At 40.9% G+C, this 19489-nt stretch overlaps 2 protein-coding genes across 2 annotated transcripts in view; one reads left to right on the top strand and one right to left on the bottom strand.

The window, feature by feature from the left end:
* Positions 1-721: 721 nt before the first annotated feature.
* On the top strand, positions 722-9761 carry slc30a5 (solute carrier family 30 member 5). Its single transcript, XM_007575841.2, has 16 exons — positions 722-1124; positions 1440-1562; positions 1661-1727; positions 2388-2473; positions 2588-2675; positions 3480-3570; positions 3661-3737; positions 4079-4249; positions 4842-5106; positions 5179-5387; positions 5702-5859; positions 6624-6753; positions 7841-8072; positions 8142-8368; positions 9279-9407; positions 9504-9761. Exons 1-16 carry the CDS (start codon positions 1054-1056, stop codon positions 9672-9674), a joined length of 2295 nt encoding a protein of 764 aa, XP_007575903.1. The 5' UTR covers positions 722-1053; the 3' UTR covers positions 9675-9761.
* Positions 9762-9807: 46 nt separating this feature from the next.
* Positions 9808-19489, bottom strand: part of LOC103154524 (thyroid hormone-induced protein B) — a 20047-nt gene continuing 10365 nt past the window's right edge. The window contains exons 9-21 of the mRNA XM_016662772.1: positions 18371-18657; positions 17683-17767; positions 16743-16880; positions 15449-15726; positions 14699-14792; positions 14440-14586; positions 13638-13757; positions 13414-13556; positions 12853-12949; positions 12166-12324; positions 11832-12085; positions 10193-10277; positions 9808-10120 (exon numbers count right to left, since the gene is read on the bottom strand). Coding sequence (XP_016518258.1) covers positions 10074-10120; positions 10193-10277; positions 11832-12085; positions 12166-12324; positions 12853-12949; positions 13414-13556; positions 13638-13757; positions 14440-14586; positions 14699-14792; positions 15449-15726; positions 16743-16880; positions 17683-17767; positions 18371-18657 — 1934 coding nt within the window. The 3' untranslated portion in view covers positions 9808-10073. The remainder of the gene's footprint in view (positions 10121-10192; positions 10278-11831; positions 12086-12165; positions 12325-12852; positions 12950-13413; positions 13557-13637; positions 13758-14439; positions 14587-14698; positions 14793-15448; positions 15727-16742; positions 16881-17682; positions 17768-18370; positions 18658-19489) is intronic.

Below are 19489 nucleotides of genomic sequence, written 5' to 3' on the forward strand. Positions count from 1 at the left end.
TTCCAACTGGTTTCGAACCAGAGACCTTTTGCATGTTAAGTAAACGTGATAACCACTACACTACAGAAACTGAACTTTTGTTCTTTGTTTCAGTTTGAGGTTCCAAATTTGTAGATGCCAGGATGCAATGCATCAAGTTTCCATAGAGGCTTGCACTCAGATGCCTGGATTCAGAGGACAGACCGCTACACCATAGAATCCTTGCTGACCTTTAACCACCTCGATGAGATGACCACATTGCGTATGGCCGGTTAGCTCAGCCAGACAGAGCAAGCTGTTCATAATGTCAAGGTCGTGGGTTCCATCCCCAAACTGTCCAATCAGACAATCAAAATGAAAAAGGGTGGTAAATGAAAAACAACATTTCAGTATTACAAAAGGTTGACAAATAAAATCAATACTTAAAAATAGAAAAATGTTTTAAAATTAAATCAACATTTCAAAATGCATGAAAGCTGGAAAATATACCTCTACAAATGTTGATTTTGAAAAAAAATTAGAATATGAGGACATTTTTTTCAAATCTTCATTGTGGTAAGATCATGTAAGTTTTTCTTAAATCCATTGAAACTTAACATTCTGTGTGGCTGTTTAGCTCAGCAGGTTAGAGCATATTGCTGGTAACGCTGAGGTCCTGTTTTGATACAAGAAATATTTTCAGAGTGAGACCTCTTGCTTCTCCGCAGATCTGCGCAACATCAAGGCTCACGATGTCTGTTACGTGACGTAAACTGTGTGTCGTATGCGGAAGCGTCAGGGCTTTACGGACGGTTCGGGTAGTTTTTCTCCTTTTCTGACTTTTATCGTTTATTATCGTCATTTTGAAAGAGAGCGGGTTTATTTTCAGGCTCTAACAAAGCGTTCAGATGCGTTTCGGTGACATCCGGCGGCCACAGAGGACGTGACGGCGCTACAAACGGCAGAATGAACCGAGCCAGAGGAGGCCTTGTTATTTACTGCAGCGGTAAATGAGCGCCGATACGAAGGTTTTATTTCTCCACTAAAAGTGATGGTGAGGATACTGGGAACATAAATATACTGCTACCGGTCAACATGGAGGATAAATACAGCAGCAACGTTTTATCGGGAGGGAAACTGGGGATGGTGGAAGTCCCTGATTCAAGGTAACATCTGTTCTGGTTAACTTTTATTTTTATTCAGTTCATTTGAATACATTTTTTATTTCCTGACTCATTTTTGTCTGTTTTAGATCTGTTAGGATTACCAAAGCTATTTATTTTTCCTTGACGACAGGTTAATTTGATTGAAATTCAGAAGTTTGCATACGTTTCTGATGGGAGATAAATTAACTTTACCTCTGAATTTTTCGTCTTTTTGAACTACTAAACACTCAGAATGGTTTTTGAAACAGTTTATTTATCTAACCTTATCCTATTAGTTTCCACTTATGTGATTTATGCTGTTTTTCCTTTCTGCAGGTTAACCAGATACATTGTTCTGCTGATCCTCTCAAAGATCCTGAAAGCTTTAGGTATTTTTGAATCGTATGATATCCTCAAAGTCGTTCATATAGTTCAGTTCATCTTCATATTAAAGTTAGGGTGAGTATTTATTCTCCTCTGATCCGTTCTGATTCATTTTTGAATGGTTTAGTATTTATTTTATATTGATAACATGAATGTTTTTGTTTGTTTTGTAGGAGTGCTCTTATACTGCTTGTCTTTCAAAAACCATTTTCTTCTGGAAAAGCCGTCTCAAAGCGACAGGTTTGTTGGACTCTCATTTTATTGCTTTTTTTATTTGCACTAGTAAACATCTAAAAAGTGTGGCAGGCATATGTAGTCAGCCTCTATTGATTTGTATTTTGTAGATCTTCATCTAGAGATGTAAAATTGCACCAACAACAATTTTCAACAATTACTTTTTTATAAAGTAACTCCCTCTTGGATTTTGGGATAGATTTTGTAAAAAAAAGAAAAAAAAATTGGAATTAAACGTCAATAGTTTCGTGGTGCTACTTTTGAATTTTTGTGACAATTTACCCTCTTTAAACCACGTAAAAAAATCTACTTATAGAAGAAAATGGATGAGGAAAAAAATCAAGGAAGGCTGATTTAGCTGTAGTAAAACAGAAAATACTGCCACCTGCAGGTTGGAGGTAGAATCACTTTAAGTATTTTTCACAATTTTCACAGAAGTTTTTAACTTATAATATGGGGAAAATGTCTTGTTTAATTAGTAGATTATTTGGCTTTTAACTAGAACTTTTTCATCAGTGTTAAGAAATTATTAACTTAAAGCAAATTTCTATTTCCTGTTGAAAAGTTACTTGTTAGTTTTGCACTAGAAACTCGACCAAAGATATATTTATAAAGATGAAGCTGCTGTGATGAATCAACCTGTTTTTCTTTTTGTCTCTGTTTTAGTGGATAAAGTTGGTTAAACATGCTGTGTTCAGCTGCGTTATTTCCCTCCTGGGCTTCTTTGGTCTCACCCTCTGTGGACCTTTGAGGTAAATGTTTACATTATTTTAATATATTCTCACATTGTTTTTCCTGCATAATTGCAACAGTTATGATTATTTATCTCCTAAGATGCATTTTTGAAATCATTCTTTATTTTTCAGGACTTTGCTGCTTTTCGAGCACAGTGACGTTGTGGTCGTCGCTCTGCTCGGCGTTCTCTTCACCAACTCAGGAGGCGGACCGTCCAAGGTTTCTCTTTATTTAGTTTGATTTTATTTTTGTTTATTTTTACCTTTGCACAATAGCAGCCAAAGATTGAGATTTTGAATGATGCTATTCACCCAACAAGTTTGTTTTTGATTAGAAATGAGTCGGACATCTCTTAAACATTACAATGATAAAGGAGAGCTAACTTGGAAATGATAATTTAGTCGGAATAACGTTTATCAAGGACCTTCTGCTATCTGATTATTAATCGATTAATTCTAAAATTAATCAACTGGTCAGGCTTCCTACACTGTACTGATGCTAAATCTTGAAGAAAGAGTTGAGCTTCTCAAATGTCTGCCAGAAAGTGCCAATTTTTAAATTTGATTAATTAATTGTCAGTGTAATCAATAGAATAATCAATTGTTATTGGAGCCCTAAATTACGCAAATAGGCGCAATTTCAAGAGAATAGTTAGTGATGCGACAAGAAGTTAAACCAATAAAGTCGGTATAACTTAGAATAAAGTCGTAAAACATCACGTGGGACAAAAAGTCGTAGTAACACGAGAAGAAAGTCATAAAACAAAATAATTCTTGTTCTAATACTCTGTGGCTGATCAATGCCATATTTTGAACATTTATTTATGTATTTTTTAATCTTATTTTTTTAAGTTAAATGGACCCGGTAGAACACAGCTTGAAGCGCCCTCTAAGGGCCAGATATGACACTGGATGTGCAGCTCTGATCGGATCCAGGTACCAGAACCAGTTCTGGTTCCTGAACCGGTTCTGGTTCCTGAACCAGTCCTGGTACCTGAGCAGGTTTTTCTGTGGCTTCCTGCAGACCAGAGGAGCAGCTTTCTTCATCATCGCTGTGATCTGCCTCCTGCTCTTCGATAACGACCATCTGATGGCCAAGATGGGGGATCATCACCGTATCCTTTCATCCAGAGTTCTCATAGTTTTGGCTTCAGTTTGGTTTCACCCGCGGTTCTGTTTGGGCCTTGACTGGAGCCGTAACGCAGCGGAGGGACACCATGACAGCGCGCTCACACACTTCCTGTACACGGCCATTTCTCTGCTAGGAGTCGCAGATCACAAGGTGAGTGAAGCTTCTTCTTCTTCTAAAAACCTTCCAGGTTGCTACAAGAATAGAAATTAGCATGCTAACCCCTCATGTTTCATATCAGCCACTTGAATTTCAGGAAGATCAAAATTTTTCAAGATGGCTGCCATTTCAAGCCTCTCAAAACAGTTAAATAATGAAATAAAATCCTATTCTAATGACATGGATGAACTTTATGTCACACCATATGCTTAGGACTTTATCTTATTTATAAAACTTTACATTAACAATTTGTTTTTCAAAGTGATGGAACATGAAGTTGAGTCCTTGTATGTTGATTCTGAGGATGTTTGCGTTGTTCCCCCGCCCGCCTGCAGGGCGGCGTGGTTCTGCTGGTGGTGTCGCTCTGCCTGAAGGTCGGCTTCCACACGGCCTCCAGGAAGCTGTCGGTGGAGATCGGAGGAGCCAAGCGGCTCTACGCGCTCGACAACCTGCTGTCCGCCGCCGTGATGCTGCCCTGGGCCGCCGTCCTGACCGCCACCACCGAGGTGACGAGCCGGGAGAGTTAGGGGCGATCAAAGAAAGAGGAAGATGGAAAACATCCGTCCTTTCATAGTTTTATTCCTTCATTTGTTATTTCCTTCTTTCCTTTCATCCTCTCTTCCTTTTTTATTTCCTTCCTTGTTTGTTCCTTTAATTCTTTTATCCTTCTTTCCTTCTGTTCTTTCTTCCATCCTTTAAATTCCAGTTTTTTCTTCCTTTTTTACATCGCTCCTTCTGTCTCTCATCCTTCCATTTCTCCTTTCGTTAATCCCTCGCTCCTTCCTTTCTCCCTGAATTTATTCATCCCTAAATCTTCTCATCCATCCTTTCTTTTAAGGAAAGGAATTTATTTGAACTGAAATAATTATTTTATATTTTAATTGAAAGTCATCAGAGAAACAACAGACAAAAATCTGCATTTATTTATTGATATAAACAAGAATAAATATTCAGAAAAAAGTTAAGATTTCCTAGATTTTATTTTATGTATAATTAGTTTATTTTTTGACACTCAGATTAGTTTAATCAAACCTACACAAATATTTCTAAACATAATTTTATGAATTTTTTCCAAAATGTCTATATTTTGTTCTGCAGAGCAAAGTGGACTCCTGGTCTTCGCTCGTCGTTCCGTTTGCGATGATCATTTTCTCCGTCGTGATCCTGGAGTTTTACGTCGAATCCGTCTGCAGCGCCAAGATGGAGGCTCCTCGCTGCGCCCGCTACGGCGCCTTCGCCCTCTTCCCGGCCGCGCTGGCGCTGGCCAACTTCTGGACCGCCCCGCTGAGCCGACCGCCGCAGCTCGCCACTGAGCACGTTCTCTCCGGCGGAGTCATCGTCAGCGCCGTCTTCTTCGTCATGGGTGAGTGGTGAGCGCAGGCGGAACGCCGACCGCGCCTCAGTTCATCCTCTGACCGCCGTTCTGCCCCCGCAGCCTCCAGCATCCTGACGGCGCCGTCCAAGAAGGGGCAGAAGGGGACGCTGGTGGGCTACTCGCCGGAGGGGACGCCGCTGTATAACTTCATGGGCGACGCGCTGCAGCACACGTCGCAGTCGCTGCCGCGCTTCATCAAGGATTCGCTCAAACAGATCCTGGAGGAGTACGACTCCCGGCAGATCTTCTACTTCCTGTGTCTCAACCTGGTGGGTCGACCAAAGACGACGAGACTCACGAGAAAATAAAAGATCGTAATGGTGCAAAGGTCAAGTAGGGCACCGTTAGGAGCCATTAAAGTCGTAAAGATGCGAGACTGAAGTCAGAAACACAAAGATAAAGTCATACGACCGAAGTTGAAATAATATGAGAATAATATGAGTTGCTAACAATGCTAATTTATTTTAGCTGCACCTGAATAAGGTTTAAACTGTTTGACCTAAAGTTCACCTCCCTGCCTTCAGTTTGACTGTTACACCACTAAAATCACCATAGCAACCAGAGTTGTCCTGGTTTTCCGCAGGCCTTCACCTTCGTGGAGCTGTTCTACGGCGTCTGGACCAACAGCCTGGGTCTGATCTCTGACGGCTTCCACATGCTGTTCGACTGCTCCGCTCTGGTTCTGGGCCTGTTCGCTGCCCTCATGACCCGCTGGAAGGCCACCAGGATCTTCTCCTACGGGTAGAACCAGCGCCGCCGCCGTCTACGGAGCCACATCAGGGCCATTATTCATAGGAAAAATAAAGAGAAAATTTCTGCCAAAAAAAACTCAGAAATTGTGAGATTGAGCTCAAATATTTTTTTTTTTAAAAACTTGCAAAGTTTTAAAAGGCAAATATTTCCTAGAAAAAAAACAGTAATTTTGAGAAATTTTCTGAAGTTCCAAAAAATTTGAAAATATGCAACTTTTTGCATAATTCAGAGATTAATCTCAGAATTTTCGATTTGAAACGGAGAAATTTCCATATTGTTCTAATCAAATTTTTTGTCTTGCCTTTGGAGCAAGCTCAAAATTTCTGGAAATTTTCTAGCAAGTTTTGAGAACAGAAATTTCTGAGCTGCAACAGTCAAAAGATTGTTAGAAAAACAAGAACATTTCTGAGTTTGAACACTCAAATAATTCACTATAAATAAGAAAATTTCTGAACACCAGAAGTGGAAAATTTGGCAGAAACGTTGAGATTAATCTCAGAATTTTCAACTTGAAACTCAGAAATTTCCACATTTTTAATCATTTTTTTACTTGCATTTTTTTTTACTTTCTAAGCTCAAATTTCCTTAGAAATTTCTGTAGGAAATTTCTGAGATTAATTTGAAATTAGTTTCTCTTTTTTATATATATATAAAGTTTAACTGTCAGAAATGACTCCTGTTCCTGTCTCGCGTGTCCCTTGTGTTGTGCCGTAGTTTCAGGTCCGGTTTCTCCTGACTGTTTCGTCTTGCAGGTACGGCCGGGTTGAGATCCTGTCGGGTTTCATCAACGGCCTCTTCCTCATGGTCATCGCCTTCTTCGTGTTCATGGAGTCGGTCACCCGCCTGCTGGATCCTCCCAACATAAACACCGACATGCTGACCGTGAGTTTTCTCTCGTCACACGACGCTTTTATCTGGACAAGCTGGAAGCCAAAATAAACCGAGTCCGGAGTGAAAACAGTCGGGTTTGTTCTGGTTCTGGAAGAACTTTGTTGGATCAGCAAGTAAACGCAGTCGGGTGATTTAAGCTCCTTCAGATGTTTGACAGAAAATATTATTGTTGTTGTTTAGCAAACAGGATTTAAAGAAGAGAAATCTGGGTCAGGATGGCCTTCAGATCAGAACCTGATCCGGTCCAAATGGAGCTCTGGTTTGAAGAGGAGCTTTATGAATGAATGAATATGTCAGAGTGAGAACAGTTGCTGTCGTTCACTTCCATCCACCAACACTATTTAACACGTTCTGCTCTGGATGAGGAAACAAACGGTTCTCAGATCAAACGGGTTTAATTGGACCTCAGATCTGAAGTTTCTCTGGATCAGGTTACAGGTCACTGCAACCCGCAAACGGCCAGAACGGCTTAAAGCTCAGAGACACAAACTACGGAAGACAATTAGAGCCACAAACTACGGAAGACAATTAGAGCCACAAACTACGGAAGACAATTAGAGCCACTAAATCTACGGAAGACAATCAGAGCCACTAAAAAAAAAAAATAGATTTCTGACTTTAATCTCAGAATTTGATTGTTCTTGAATTAACTTTTTTTTCCGCCTTACAATTTTGCCTTTTTTTTTTTTTTTTTTTTTTTTAGATTTTTGAAATTTTTCCTCTGAATTCTGATTTAATCTCAGAATTTGTACTTTTTTAAAATTAAGAATTCCAACAGGTTTTTTGCTGGATATTTGACTTTTATTTTTTTTCAGAATTCTGATTTTAATCCAAGTTTGTTTTTTGTTTTTTTTTGTTTTTTTCTTTTCAGAATTTTGACTTTTTTTTTTCTGACTGTAATCTCAAAATTGTAGCGTTTTTCTCACAATTTTAACGTTTTTTTTCATCCGATTCCTGTCTTTTGACTCCAGAAGATGAAAGTCAGAGTTCTGAGAAAAGGACAGATTTATTTATTGTTTTCAGTGACTCTGCTCCTCGTTCATCTGAAACGCCGTTTGGTACTTTGTCGTTTCTGCAGCCAGTGTCCGTCGGCGGTCTGCTGGTCAACCTGGTGGGAATCTGCGCCTTTAGCCACGCCCACTCCCACGGCGGGAAAAGCTGCTCCTCTAACGACCACGGACACTCACATCATGGCCACTCCCATGGCGAGCACAGTCACGCCCATGGCGGCCATGGTCACGCCCACTCCAGCCATGGCCACGCCCACTCCCACGGCTCGGGCAGCAGAGGAATGAACGCCAACATGCGAGGTTTGTCGCTGCGGCACAGAGAAGTTCGTGGAAACGCGATAATCCCCTGAACTGGTTTTCTCCTTCCAGGAGTTTTCCTCCACGTTCTGGCCGACACGCTGGGCAGCGTCGGCGTCATCATCTCCACCGTCCTCATCCGGCAGTTCGGTTGGCTCATCGCCGATCCCATTTGCTCGCTCTTCATCGCCACGCTCATTTTTCTGAGCGTCATCCCGCTGCTGAAGGACGCCTGCGAGGTTCTCCTCCTGCGGACTCCTCCGGAACAAGAGAAGGAGCTGAACAGCGCGCTGGAGAAGGTGACGAGGCCCAGATCCTCACAAACCAAAGTTTAAGATTAAAGCAACAAAATTAGAGTTTCCAACACATCATCTCAGCTGAAAGAAAAAACTGGAGTTAATTCTGCTAGGATTATATGATGGTGGGCATAATGCTAGCAGTAGATGTGAAGTAAAAGCTAGCTGTGCTAACCCCAAAGCACCATTTATAACCATTAGCTCTACTAATGCTAAAGCACCAAAACTGCATGGTATTGATTAAAGGCTAACAAACAAGGCCTACACCAACATGGTGTTTAGGGTAAGCTAACACTAAAGTGCTACATCAATGTGGTAGTTAGCCAGAGCTAACGGTAAAGTGTGAAACCAATGCAGTATTTAGGATAAGTTAATAATAAAGTGCTATGGTATTTAGCAGAAGCTAACAAAAAGCGCTACACTAACATAGTATTTAGTGGAAACTAATACAATACTAGAATGTTATTTCCCGTAAACTAATGCTACAGTGCTATAACAGCTTATTAAGCGGTAGCTATTGCTAAATTGTTGTACCAAGATGGTATTAAACAGAAAGTAATGCTAAACCAATCAGATTGTTATTTTCGAAAAGCTAATGCTTAAGCGCTATATTAACATCGTATTTAGCAGGAGCTAGCAAAAAAGCGCCACACTAACATTGTATGTAGTGGAAGCTAATGCTATTCCAGCATGTTATTTACCGTAAACTAAAGTTACAGCACGATATGAAAATGGTATTTAGCAAAAGCTAACCCCAAAGCGCTATACCAGCATGTTTTATGTGGAGGCTAATGCTCAAGGTATTAAGCGGAAAGTAGCACTAAGTGCTAAACCAACGTGGTATTAAGAAGAAGCTAATGCTAAAACACTTTACCAACGTGGTAATTAGCATGGTTTCTTCAATTATTTTCAGATTGAGAAGATTGAAGGAGTTCTGTCGTACAGAGACCCTCACTTCTGGAGGCATTCGGCCAATGTGATCGCCGGGACCGTCCACCTGCAGGTCATGTCAGACGTGGTGGAACAGCGGATCATCCAGCAGGTCGGCTCAGACCAGCTTCCCACCACAGCTTTGATTATTATCACAGATTATATTGTGCATCGTGGTTATCTGACTGTTTCATCTCCACGTCTCCAGGTGACGGCCATCTTGAAAGATGCCGGTGTGAACAATGTGTCGGTCCAGGTGGAAAAGGAGGCGTACTTCCAGCACATGTCTGGACTCAGCACCGGCTTCCAGGACGTTCTGGCAATGACGCAGCAGATGGCGTCCATGAAATACCCAAACGACGGGACGCTCATCATGTAGCGCCGCCTAAAGACTCAAGGAAAAACCCTACAGATGTACAGTTTGTGTAATAAATCTGAATATGATGGTTTCATATTCTTGTTCTGACGATTCCTGCACGTTTTATTTCAAAATGTGACAACAAACAATCTTATTTAAGGACATTCTTGGGTTTATTAAAGCAATGAGCATTAATCTAATGCATATAAGTGTGAAGGAAAACACCGCCTGACACCCTGTGGCGCATCAGTGCAGAGAGAAAGCCTGATATATCTGACATGTTGCCCCATTCAAAACTGAGTTTCTTTAATCCACATGTTCCTGCTGGCATGTAGGAGTCAACAACGCTTCGGGTTGTCTAATGTGCAAAAATAAAAAGTGAGGAAAATGAAGGGTTCATGCATCCTACTGCAGATATTTCTACTCGATCTCGTTGGAGCTTCCCACGGCGACAGTGACCTCCGTCTCTGCAGGAAAACACAGAGGAGTCAGGAATATAATCTCAGATTATGTGATGTAATTCAGAGGGAGAGGGTCACCTGGGCAAGGGCCGCTGTCCAACATGATGTCATCGATGGCGATGTCGCTCCTGACTGAAGAACCGCGGGTCGCTTCAAACACAATCTGGAAAAAACACAAATCTTTTCTGGACAACTAAACTAAATCATAAAAAACTAAACTTTTACTTTAATCCAACTTTAAAATAATACGGGCTGAGATGATTTAGATATCTTAGCTAAAATAAGCTTATTTTGCTTAGTTAAATTAACACTGCTAAAGCTAATTTCCATTGAGCTACGAAATATTAAACTAAAAACATCTTGAATAAAGGGGAAAATTGAATCTAATATACTAAAAAGTAAGCTAAGCAGTGATTACTTAAAATAAGATTTGACACTAATTATAATAAATTAAGCCATGCTAACAATTTATATTGACCAAACCTAAAAATAACTCAACAAAGAACAACAAAAACATGCTAAATCAATCTGAACTGAACTAATTTTAAATAAAATAAACTAAGCCAAGTTCAATCAAGACTTTTGAAAATGATTTGAAATTAAATACAATATAAACTAAATGATCAAAACTAATTTAAGGCAAGTTTTAGTGGGTTGAGGTAATATTAGACTCAAGCTAAAATATGCTAAATCCGCTAAGATTTGTTTTTAATTTAAATCAAATGAAAAATTTTAGACATAAGCAGAGAGATATGCTAAGATTAACCAGACTAATGTTTCTAAAGAGAAAATTTAGATAAAATAAGTCAAGAAACCGTGAGCTAAGTTAAACATAACTATTCTAACAGTATTCAAATGAAAACTAAAGTTTAACTTGTTTTTGTAAACTAAGCCAAGTTAAACTTAACTATGCTAAAAGAATTTGAATGAGGATAAACTAAAGAAGCTAAATTTAACTAAAATAAGGCATGTCATGCTAAGAAAAATTAAGATCATCCAAGAAAAGCTAAGATCTGCTAAAATAATACAGCTAGCCTTATGAAGATGAGAACGGTTAAGCTAAGTCAACAGGCTAATTTCAGTTAAGATAAAATACATTTAATTAATACAAGCTTTTTAAACACGATAAGCTAATGCAAACTGGACCTAGGACAAGCTAGACTGAAGTAAACTAAAGGCTATGCTAGGATATATTAGCTTAAGCTAACATGTTTGGATAGAAAGTTAAGTTTGGGACGATTCATGACTTTTCCAGATTTTGTAAAGTTAAAAAAGGCAGATTTTCTTTTCACTTGTCCTCTGTCTTTTTCCAACGGCTTGACGATTTAAGCCTCTGGATGAAACACGGGTCCATTTACGGCTGATGTTTGGCTTCACTTCCATGTTTACAGGAGAAGTGATGATGGATAAATGGGAGTAAGAATCTAAAATTATCTCCTTATCTGGGTTAATGTCATGGCAGCAGCTCAAATGTTGTCATCATTGTTTTCAAGTTTCACCATTTTTCATTCTGTTTGTTTGGATTCTTCAACTGAAGAGAGACGATGATATAGGAGAAAAAATGACTGCAGGCCAAAACGTTTCCACTAATTCAACCTGAAAACGTCAACAAATACATTCTGTTTATTTACTTCTACATAGATATAAATAAATAATATTAATTTATTGTATTTTATACTCAGTAAATCAACAATAATAGGATTAATCTCTGTCTCACCTGATGGTGACTCTGGCTCTGGTATTCCACTTGGGCTCTCAGCCAGGCAACGCTTTGCTCGCCGCTCCGTTGCCATAGCAACACTTCCTCCCCATCCTTGTCGGCGAGCACCCTGAGCTTCCCGGTTCCCGACCCGTACATGTGGTAGAAGAACCGGAGACACTGAGGGCCCCGGGTCCCCCGGACAGGACGGGACAGCAGCCGCGCGCTCTGACCCGGCAGCATGGGCGACGCCTCGATGTACATGTAGTACCCTGTCGCAGGCAGAGGGGGCGCCGTCTGAGGGATGCCGCTGCCGCAACAGGAAACAGGAAGTGATGGGCGGTGGCCTCACCAAGTCCTGTGGTGTGGTCGCCTCTGGGGCCCGTGTAGGAAGTGGGAGTGGGGCCCCTCCTCTGGTGCCAGGCGGCAGCGTCCCTGTGTTTGTCCTGCGAGTATCCGCAGAGTCCGGCCTCGAAGTCACAGTGTCCAGGCAGCGGAGCGGACAGGAAGCCTGAGGCAGGAGAAACCACATGGTTGGTTCGACCCCGAGAAAGAACGTCAGAGCTGCTGCTAGAGAAAAAACAATTAACTTAAAACATTTATAACAAATAAACATGTTTAAAAAAATTACTGTTTACTCCAATAAAAGAAAATACATTTATTTAAAGCTACAAAATAAAAAAAGTATTTAAAAAGAAATGTTTGCTTGGAAAAAAATAAATCTGTTAAAATGTTAAAAAATAATTAACTGAAAAAGATAAATAAAAGTCAAAGCAAAAGATAACAAAAACAAGACAAATAAAAAAATAACTAAAAAAGAAACTGCATCAAAAAATAAAAGTAAAAAAAAGAATATATAATAAATAATAATAATAAATGTTTTCCTGAAACAAAAGTAACTATTTGCCTGAAAACAACCCAAGTTAACAAAAACAAATTAAAATATAAAAATGTAAAAAAAATCAGTATTTAAATATTAAAATAAACATATCTATGTGTCCTTAAACCCGCTGTCGTCCGTTAAAACAGACGTTGTTACCGGCCGTCAGCTCACAGTCTCCCAGGCTCAGGCTGATGTCGTCCAGCGCCACGGAGCCGCAGTCCCAGAAACTCCTGCAGGTGCTGACGAACGCCATCTGAGGAAGACAAACAGGAAGTGAGGCGCTTCTGCCTCTGGCTGCTGACCAATCAGTGATCAGCTCCATGTCAGTGGACTGATGGGAGCTTTTAGCTTAGTGGAGAAATATGATAAATATGGCTGAATAAATGCGGCTGTTGGTTCTCTGGTCCATCTGTGTGATTTTCAGGTAACATTGGCTTTGATTATAAAAGGATGAAAACTTTGGAAATTATATTTTTCCAAACTTTCATTCTTCTGTATTCCTCCAGGAATTTTGTCCATTTTTTCCATTTGTTTTATTTTTTCTCACTTTTATTGTTTTCCCAACTTTAATCCAAAGTTCCTGTGTATTTTTCTCTCATGTTATTATTTCTTTCATCCTCTTCATTCCTCTGAAACAGTCAGGACTCGTTTTCCCGTGGTTTTTCCGTCTCCGTGTTTGTTCTTCCACATGTGGTTCTCCTCTCGTCTTCCACTGACCTTGGCCGGCTGCGACGTCTGGAAGGTCACGTCTGCTGAGATCCAGATCCCCCTGGACTTTTCCGCCTGGGTCCAGATCTTCTCCTGCCGGCCTCCCTGCTGCAGCAGGTAAACCACCAGCGCCTGCTCCGTCTGGTTGAAACCTGCCGCAGATTTAATCAGAAAAACCCAAGATTCCTGCAAACCGTTCACACAGAGAGACTTCACGGCTGGAGTCGGATCACCTCTCAGAGAGAAGAAGAACCTGAGGCAGAACCTGGTGTTCCCCGGCAGCATGGGGCTGATCACCCTGTTAACGTAGCCGGAGCGCGGGCCCAGCCGGGAGTGAGCCAACAGGAAGGATCCTGGTGGGAGAAGACGGGATTTATGTCCCTGTGAACGTCTGTTTTCAACTACAGAACGCCGGGATTTCATAAGAACTGTGTTGGTTTTTAGCTAAGCTAAGAAAGAATCTGTTTCTGTTCCGCTCTGACAAAACTCCTTTAAACTGAAGGAAAACAGGAACTGAACTGAAACGACCTGCAGTGCTGGGAAAACTTCTGGTAATTCACTAATACCGAAGCTAATGTTTAGCTTAGCATTTTTGCTAACTTTTACATTTTTTTTTGCTTTTTTGTAAATTTTCAGTTGAATAAAGTTTTGGTTATTGACTGGCAAGAATTCTTCAATATTCATGCTCTTATTTTGAAGTGGGTGGGGAGTTCCATTTCCTTCGCCCACTAAATACCATGCTATGCTGCATTAGCATTAGCTTTCACTAAATAACATGTTAATATAGCACCTTACCATTAGCTTCTACTAAATTACCTGTTGATTTAGCTCTCTAGTATTAACATCCACTAAATAACATGCTAATATAGCACTTTAGCATTAGCGGAACTAATATTTCTGATTAGTTAATATTGCCCACCACTTAATCTTTTATTCAATTTCAATTTAATGAACATATTTCACCACCCATGTTGTGCTAAATCTGAAAGGTTTGGTCCAAAATCTAATTAAGTCGTTCTCCCAGGTTTCCCTCACCTGCCCCTGTGGTGTGGTCTCCATTCCTGAATATGTTGGGTTTCACCGACACTCTCCTCCAGGACGATGCGACGCTCCGGTCCTGGGTGTAGAGGCAGAGACCAGATTCAAAATCACAGTTGGCGATGGACGGATCGAAGGTTGGCTCTGTGGAAGTAATGCCAGGGATCAGCATGTTGGCAGAAATCATTTCTGCGGCTCTCCTGGTGTTTTGTTGGCTTGATGGGATTCGTGGTGAAGACAGAAGTCCACAGCTCACCTGTGTCTTTGTTACAAAACTCTGGAGAAAAGGAAATGTCGTCCAGAGCAACATGTCCGCCTCTCGGGCTGTTAAAGCCCACCTCAAAAACCACCTGGAGGCCACAGAGACAAACAGAAAGACATAAATAAAGCTGCATGGCAGCTCTGCCACAAATCTGGAAAATATTGCATGTTTCCTGTTTCATTGCAACCAGAGCAGAAGGAAATGTGGATTTACTGTAAAAAAAAAAAAAAAAGAGGAGAGTGAGATATCCTCTGCCTCTGCTCCTCAATCCGGTTAGCAGTGGACAGAACCAGAGACTCTTCATGGACAGAGGAGAGTCTGGTTGAGGAACCTCAGAGTTTCATCTCTGCTTTTTGTGCCAGGATCAGAAGCAGCTCCAGTCGTTTGGGATTGGCATCTGTCTCCAGTAGAAGAGTTCAGGTGTCTTGTGCTTCGTTTCCACTGAATGTTACGGCATGGGTTGGTGCCGAACCACAGAGCCCAATCACCAGTTGGACCCAAACGCCTGACATGGCATCACACTAGTGCGATAACAAATGTGATGCACGCAGGAACATCTTTCTGTCTAACCATCAGTGGAGTGTGTTGTGGGACGCAGCAGGTTGACCCAAACGGTCCAATGGATGTGTGACTAAAGGGTTGTTGGTCCGTATGCTATGGAGACTGTTGGACTCTTACTGAGCCCAAACGCCTGACCTGGTGTCACAGCAGTGTATGTATCAGTTAAAGCTGTGGTTTCCTGACCTGCACTGGGTATGGAGCCTTCAGGTCCACCTGCACAGGTATCCACTCTCCTGGGGAGCTGATAAAGTCGACCCGGTTGTCCGGCTCGGCTCTCCACAGCTCCTGGTACTGGCCCAGGCGGTCCCGGGTGAAAACGGTGAACATGTTCCCTCTTTCCTCGCTTCGCTGGTACTGAAAGCTCAGGCAGCCGGACATCGGCATCGTCGCCATGGGAGACACCAGCTTGGCGACCTCTTTGAACGTCTTGGCGTAGCTGGAGTCGACGTACATGAAGTGACCTGAGGAAGACGAGCAAACCTGGAGGAAGATTTCTCTGCACCACGGAGACGCCGTCAGCGGCTTCGGGTTGTAGCGGTTAGCTAAATGACTATAATCCAGTCAGATGCTCCAGATTACAGGTTTCCAGCTGTGAAGTCCCATAATCTGCTGGTTTGTTTCAGTCTAAATATAACGTGTGAAAGATCCTGAGTCATGAGTTTTGTTACACAGAGCTGCTGACGGCGTGGAAAACAGAGAGCCACAGTTAACTGCTTTATTTATTCATTTCAACAGATTGTTTGGGTGTCAATTAGTAATTGATTAATGTGATGATTAATCATTTAATCAATAGTGCTGATTATCCATCAGTTTAGTCTAATTAGCCTCTGATTAATTAGCCTTAATCAAAGACTAACTGAGCAGCCTTCAACTAACTGATTAATTGATTAATCAGTTAATCGAAGCCTTCGTTCAACCACTGAAGCCTTTTTCACACCTTATTAGAAATATATGTATATAAAATACAAGTAAGCAAATAATTCAATTCCTTTTTAAATAAGAAATAAACATTTTTTTGCCTAAAAGACAATAATATAGCTTGATTATTTGTAATAAAGGAAATATCTGCAGCAAAAAAAAATAAATTTCTAACATGAAAAATTATTATCTTTCTGCTTCACCTGGTTGATCTGTTGATTATTATTTGGATTAATTGATTCATAATTGGATGGAATTTGAAGCTAAAACTAGATGACTTGATAAGTTTTGGGTACAATATAAACAAAGAAGGTTTTTTATCTTAAATGTAAATGTAAATATATTTATACAATTTTTGGCTTAATTGCTGATTTGACTATATAGTTCTTTCTGCAGATGCCCTCTTGCAGAGACTGTACCCTCCAGTTAACGATTAATCGGTTACTAAATTAGTGGACAGTTATTTCAATGATCGATTAATCAATCACGATTAATCGTTTCAGTGTTACTGTCAGTACAGAATTAAAGGCATTGCATGCAGCTGGACTCTCCGCCTCACCTGTCCTGTTGTGGTATGTGTGATCGTCCGGCATGCCGTTGTGGACCAGCTGGACTCCGCCGCCGCCAACGTACCAGTTCACGTTCACGTTCCACTGGTTGTTGTAGCCGCACAGGTGAGGCTCCTCAAAATCGCACTCTGGAGACAGAAGAACCGAAATTAACCTGCAGTGTGGACAAAAACTAAACAAAACCATCGGTATCAACAATGACGTGGCCCTATAGCTGCCCGTTAATCTGGGAAGAGTTGGTTAAAGCAACATTTAGAGATTAAAATATAAGAAATTACTGAAAAACTGAAACTCAGTGTACACATAATTTATTTCACCTGCTTATTTGTTAATTTTCATAAGATAAATGCAGTTTATTAAATATAATTGTCTAATGTGGTCATATTACTGTCTTCAATTCATGGCGAAATCAGAGCGATTTGCTAAAGAAGCTTCTTCGTTTTCAAACTCACAACTTTCCAAGTTTCTTCCAGCAAATCTTTTACTTTTCACACTCAGAAATTTTGTTTTTTTCGATTTTTCTGAGATTAATCTTTAAATTTCTGACATTTTTTCTAGCAAATTTTCAGCTTTTCATACTCGGAAATTTACATGTGTTTTTCTAGAAAACGTGTGAGATTAATCTCAGACTTATCCATATTTTTCTAGCAAATCTTTGACTTATCAAACTAGGAACTTTTTAAGTTTCCTACAATATTTTTTTAAATTAATTTCAAAATTTCAAGATTTTTGGCAGCAATGTACTCCCTTTTTTTCTATTTACAATGCTGTAAAAACAAGGGTTCGCCCTGTTGCTTCTTTTGTTTTGTTTTATTTTGTTTTCTTAGTGCTGGAGCTGCAGAAACGAGCAGCAGCTGTTGTCCATCAGGATGTTGTTTGTCTTCTGATGTGAGCAGAGATGTGAATAGCAGAAGAAGTGCAGTGACCCACCCAGGCAGTATCCGGGGGTGATGTGGATCTCAAAGATGGACACGCTGCTCCCTGCGCTCGTTCCAGCCCGACCTTGGATCACAATCTGCTCACAACGGGACGGGAACACCCAGAGAAGTGACAGCAGCAGGTTTAACGTAAATTAGCACTAATTGAAAACATGCATGCAGAGATTCTTTGACAGAGAGGCGTTAGAGGGCCGAGGCGGCGCAGGACTCTGCCGGTGTGTTTATGTGATGAGGGGCCCACACATGGCGGAGGCCTGGCACCTCATCATCGTGGTCCCGTTCCAGTCCGCCGGGCTCTGCCTCGCTCACAGCGTAAACACCAGCTCCGTGTTTACGCTACGATAAAAGCTCTGCGCATCGGACTAATTTTACACAGACGTGGGGAACCGGGCTGCAGGAGGTTCTGCTGCAGCAGCAGAGTTCTGACTGTATTCATCAATAATGGTCCAATAACTAGACTCTACGGAGAACAATAATCAATAAGGTGGAAATTTACAATAAAACAACCATTGATTGGGTTTAATGAGGGATTGATGGATGTTTAGTTGGATGTTTTGATGTACGGTTGGATGTTTTGTTGTTTACAGTTGGATGTATGTTGTCTGTATGGTTGGATGGTTGCAGACAACCATCCAACCATACATGGTTGGATGTGCGGTTGGATGCGGCCCCCTCCTCACCCTGAACGGCTCGGTGGCGTTGTGCAGATCCACGCTGGCGATGACCCAGCTGTCTGATGGCGTCCTGCTGCTCCACAGCGGCGTGTCGAAGCTCCGCCCCTCGCTGCGCCTCAGAACCTCCATGTGACCCGACTCGGCGATCTGGTACACCAGCCGCACGCAGCTCCACTCGTCGTGCTCCAGGGACGGGCTCAGCAGGATTCCTGTCGCTTCTCTCTTTGGTTCGATACCAGAACCTGAGCTGCCCTCTGCGTCGTCGCTCGCGGTTTCCACGGCAACAAAATGTCCTAAATAAAACAAAATAGACAGGATATTTATATAAAACTATTATCTAACGCAATATTTTCCACTTATCGATTCAATGTGAACAGAAGCTTTACATCTCTAGACACTGAGAACAGTCAGTGGTTACTTCTGCTAATATGCTAATTGTTTGCTTAGCGTTTTTGCTAACTTCGAGAATGTTTAGCACACTTAGCTACCCTAATTACATTTCTTAAAATAAATTCTAAATTGCTAATTTTTCATAAATTTCCATTGAATAAAGTTCAACATCTGTGTTGAAATTTTAGTTATGAGCTGTTAAGAATTCTTCAAGTAGCTAGCCATTTATATCGTCATATATAAACGGCATATATACCATGCTCTTATTTTGAAGTGAGGAAACTGTTTATGCAGCAGTTCAGTATCCTCTCCTCATGTTATCCAAAACTACAGGCTGTAGTTTAAAATCTACAGATGCACTGTGTGCATCCTGACCACTTTAAAGTGGTTAGTTAGGCTAAATAAAATTAGCAACAGAGTTAGCAATACTCAACAACTATAAAACTAAAACCATTACAAAGAATCAAACCATACAGGACTGCAATAGCAAATTTAATCCGCTTGAGGGTAATATACTGTGTTGTAACACATGTTGTGTCATAGATGACTGAAATTAGCGCTTTAGCATTAGCTTCAGCTAAATACCATGTTGGTATAGCACTTTAGCTTTAGCAAAACTAATATTTATGATTACTGCATTCAGGTCTTCTCCCAGTGCTAACAGGAAACAACCAATCCACCCATTGCTCTATGCTATGCTACAACTAGCATAGCTTGTTGTGAATGCTAAGGCTA

The sequence above is a fragment of the Poecilia formosa genome, unplaced genomic scaffold (assembly GCF_000485575.1).
Source record: "Poecilia formosa unplaced genomic scaffold, Poecilia_formosa-5.1.2 Scaffold390, whole genome shotgun sequence".
Taxonomy (NCBI): Eukaryota; Metazoa; Chordata; class Actinopteri; order Cyprinodontiformes; family Poeciliidae; genus Poecilia; species Poecilia formosa.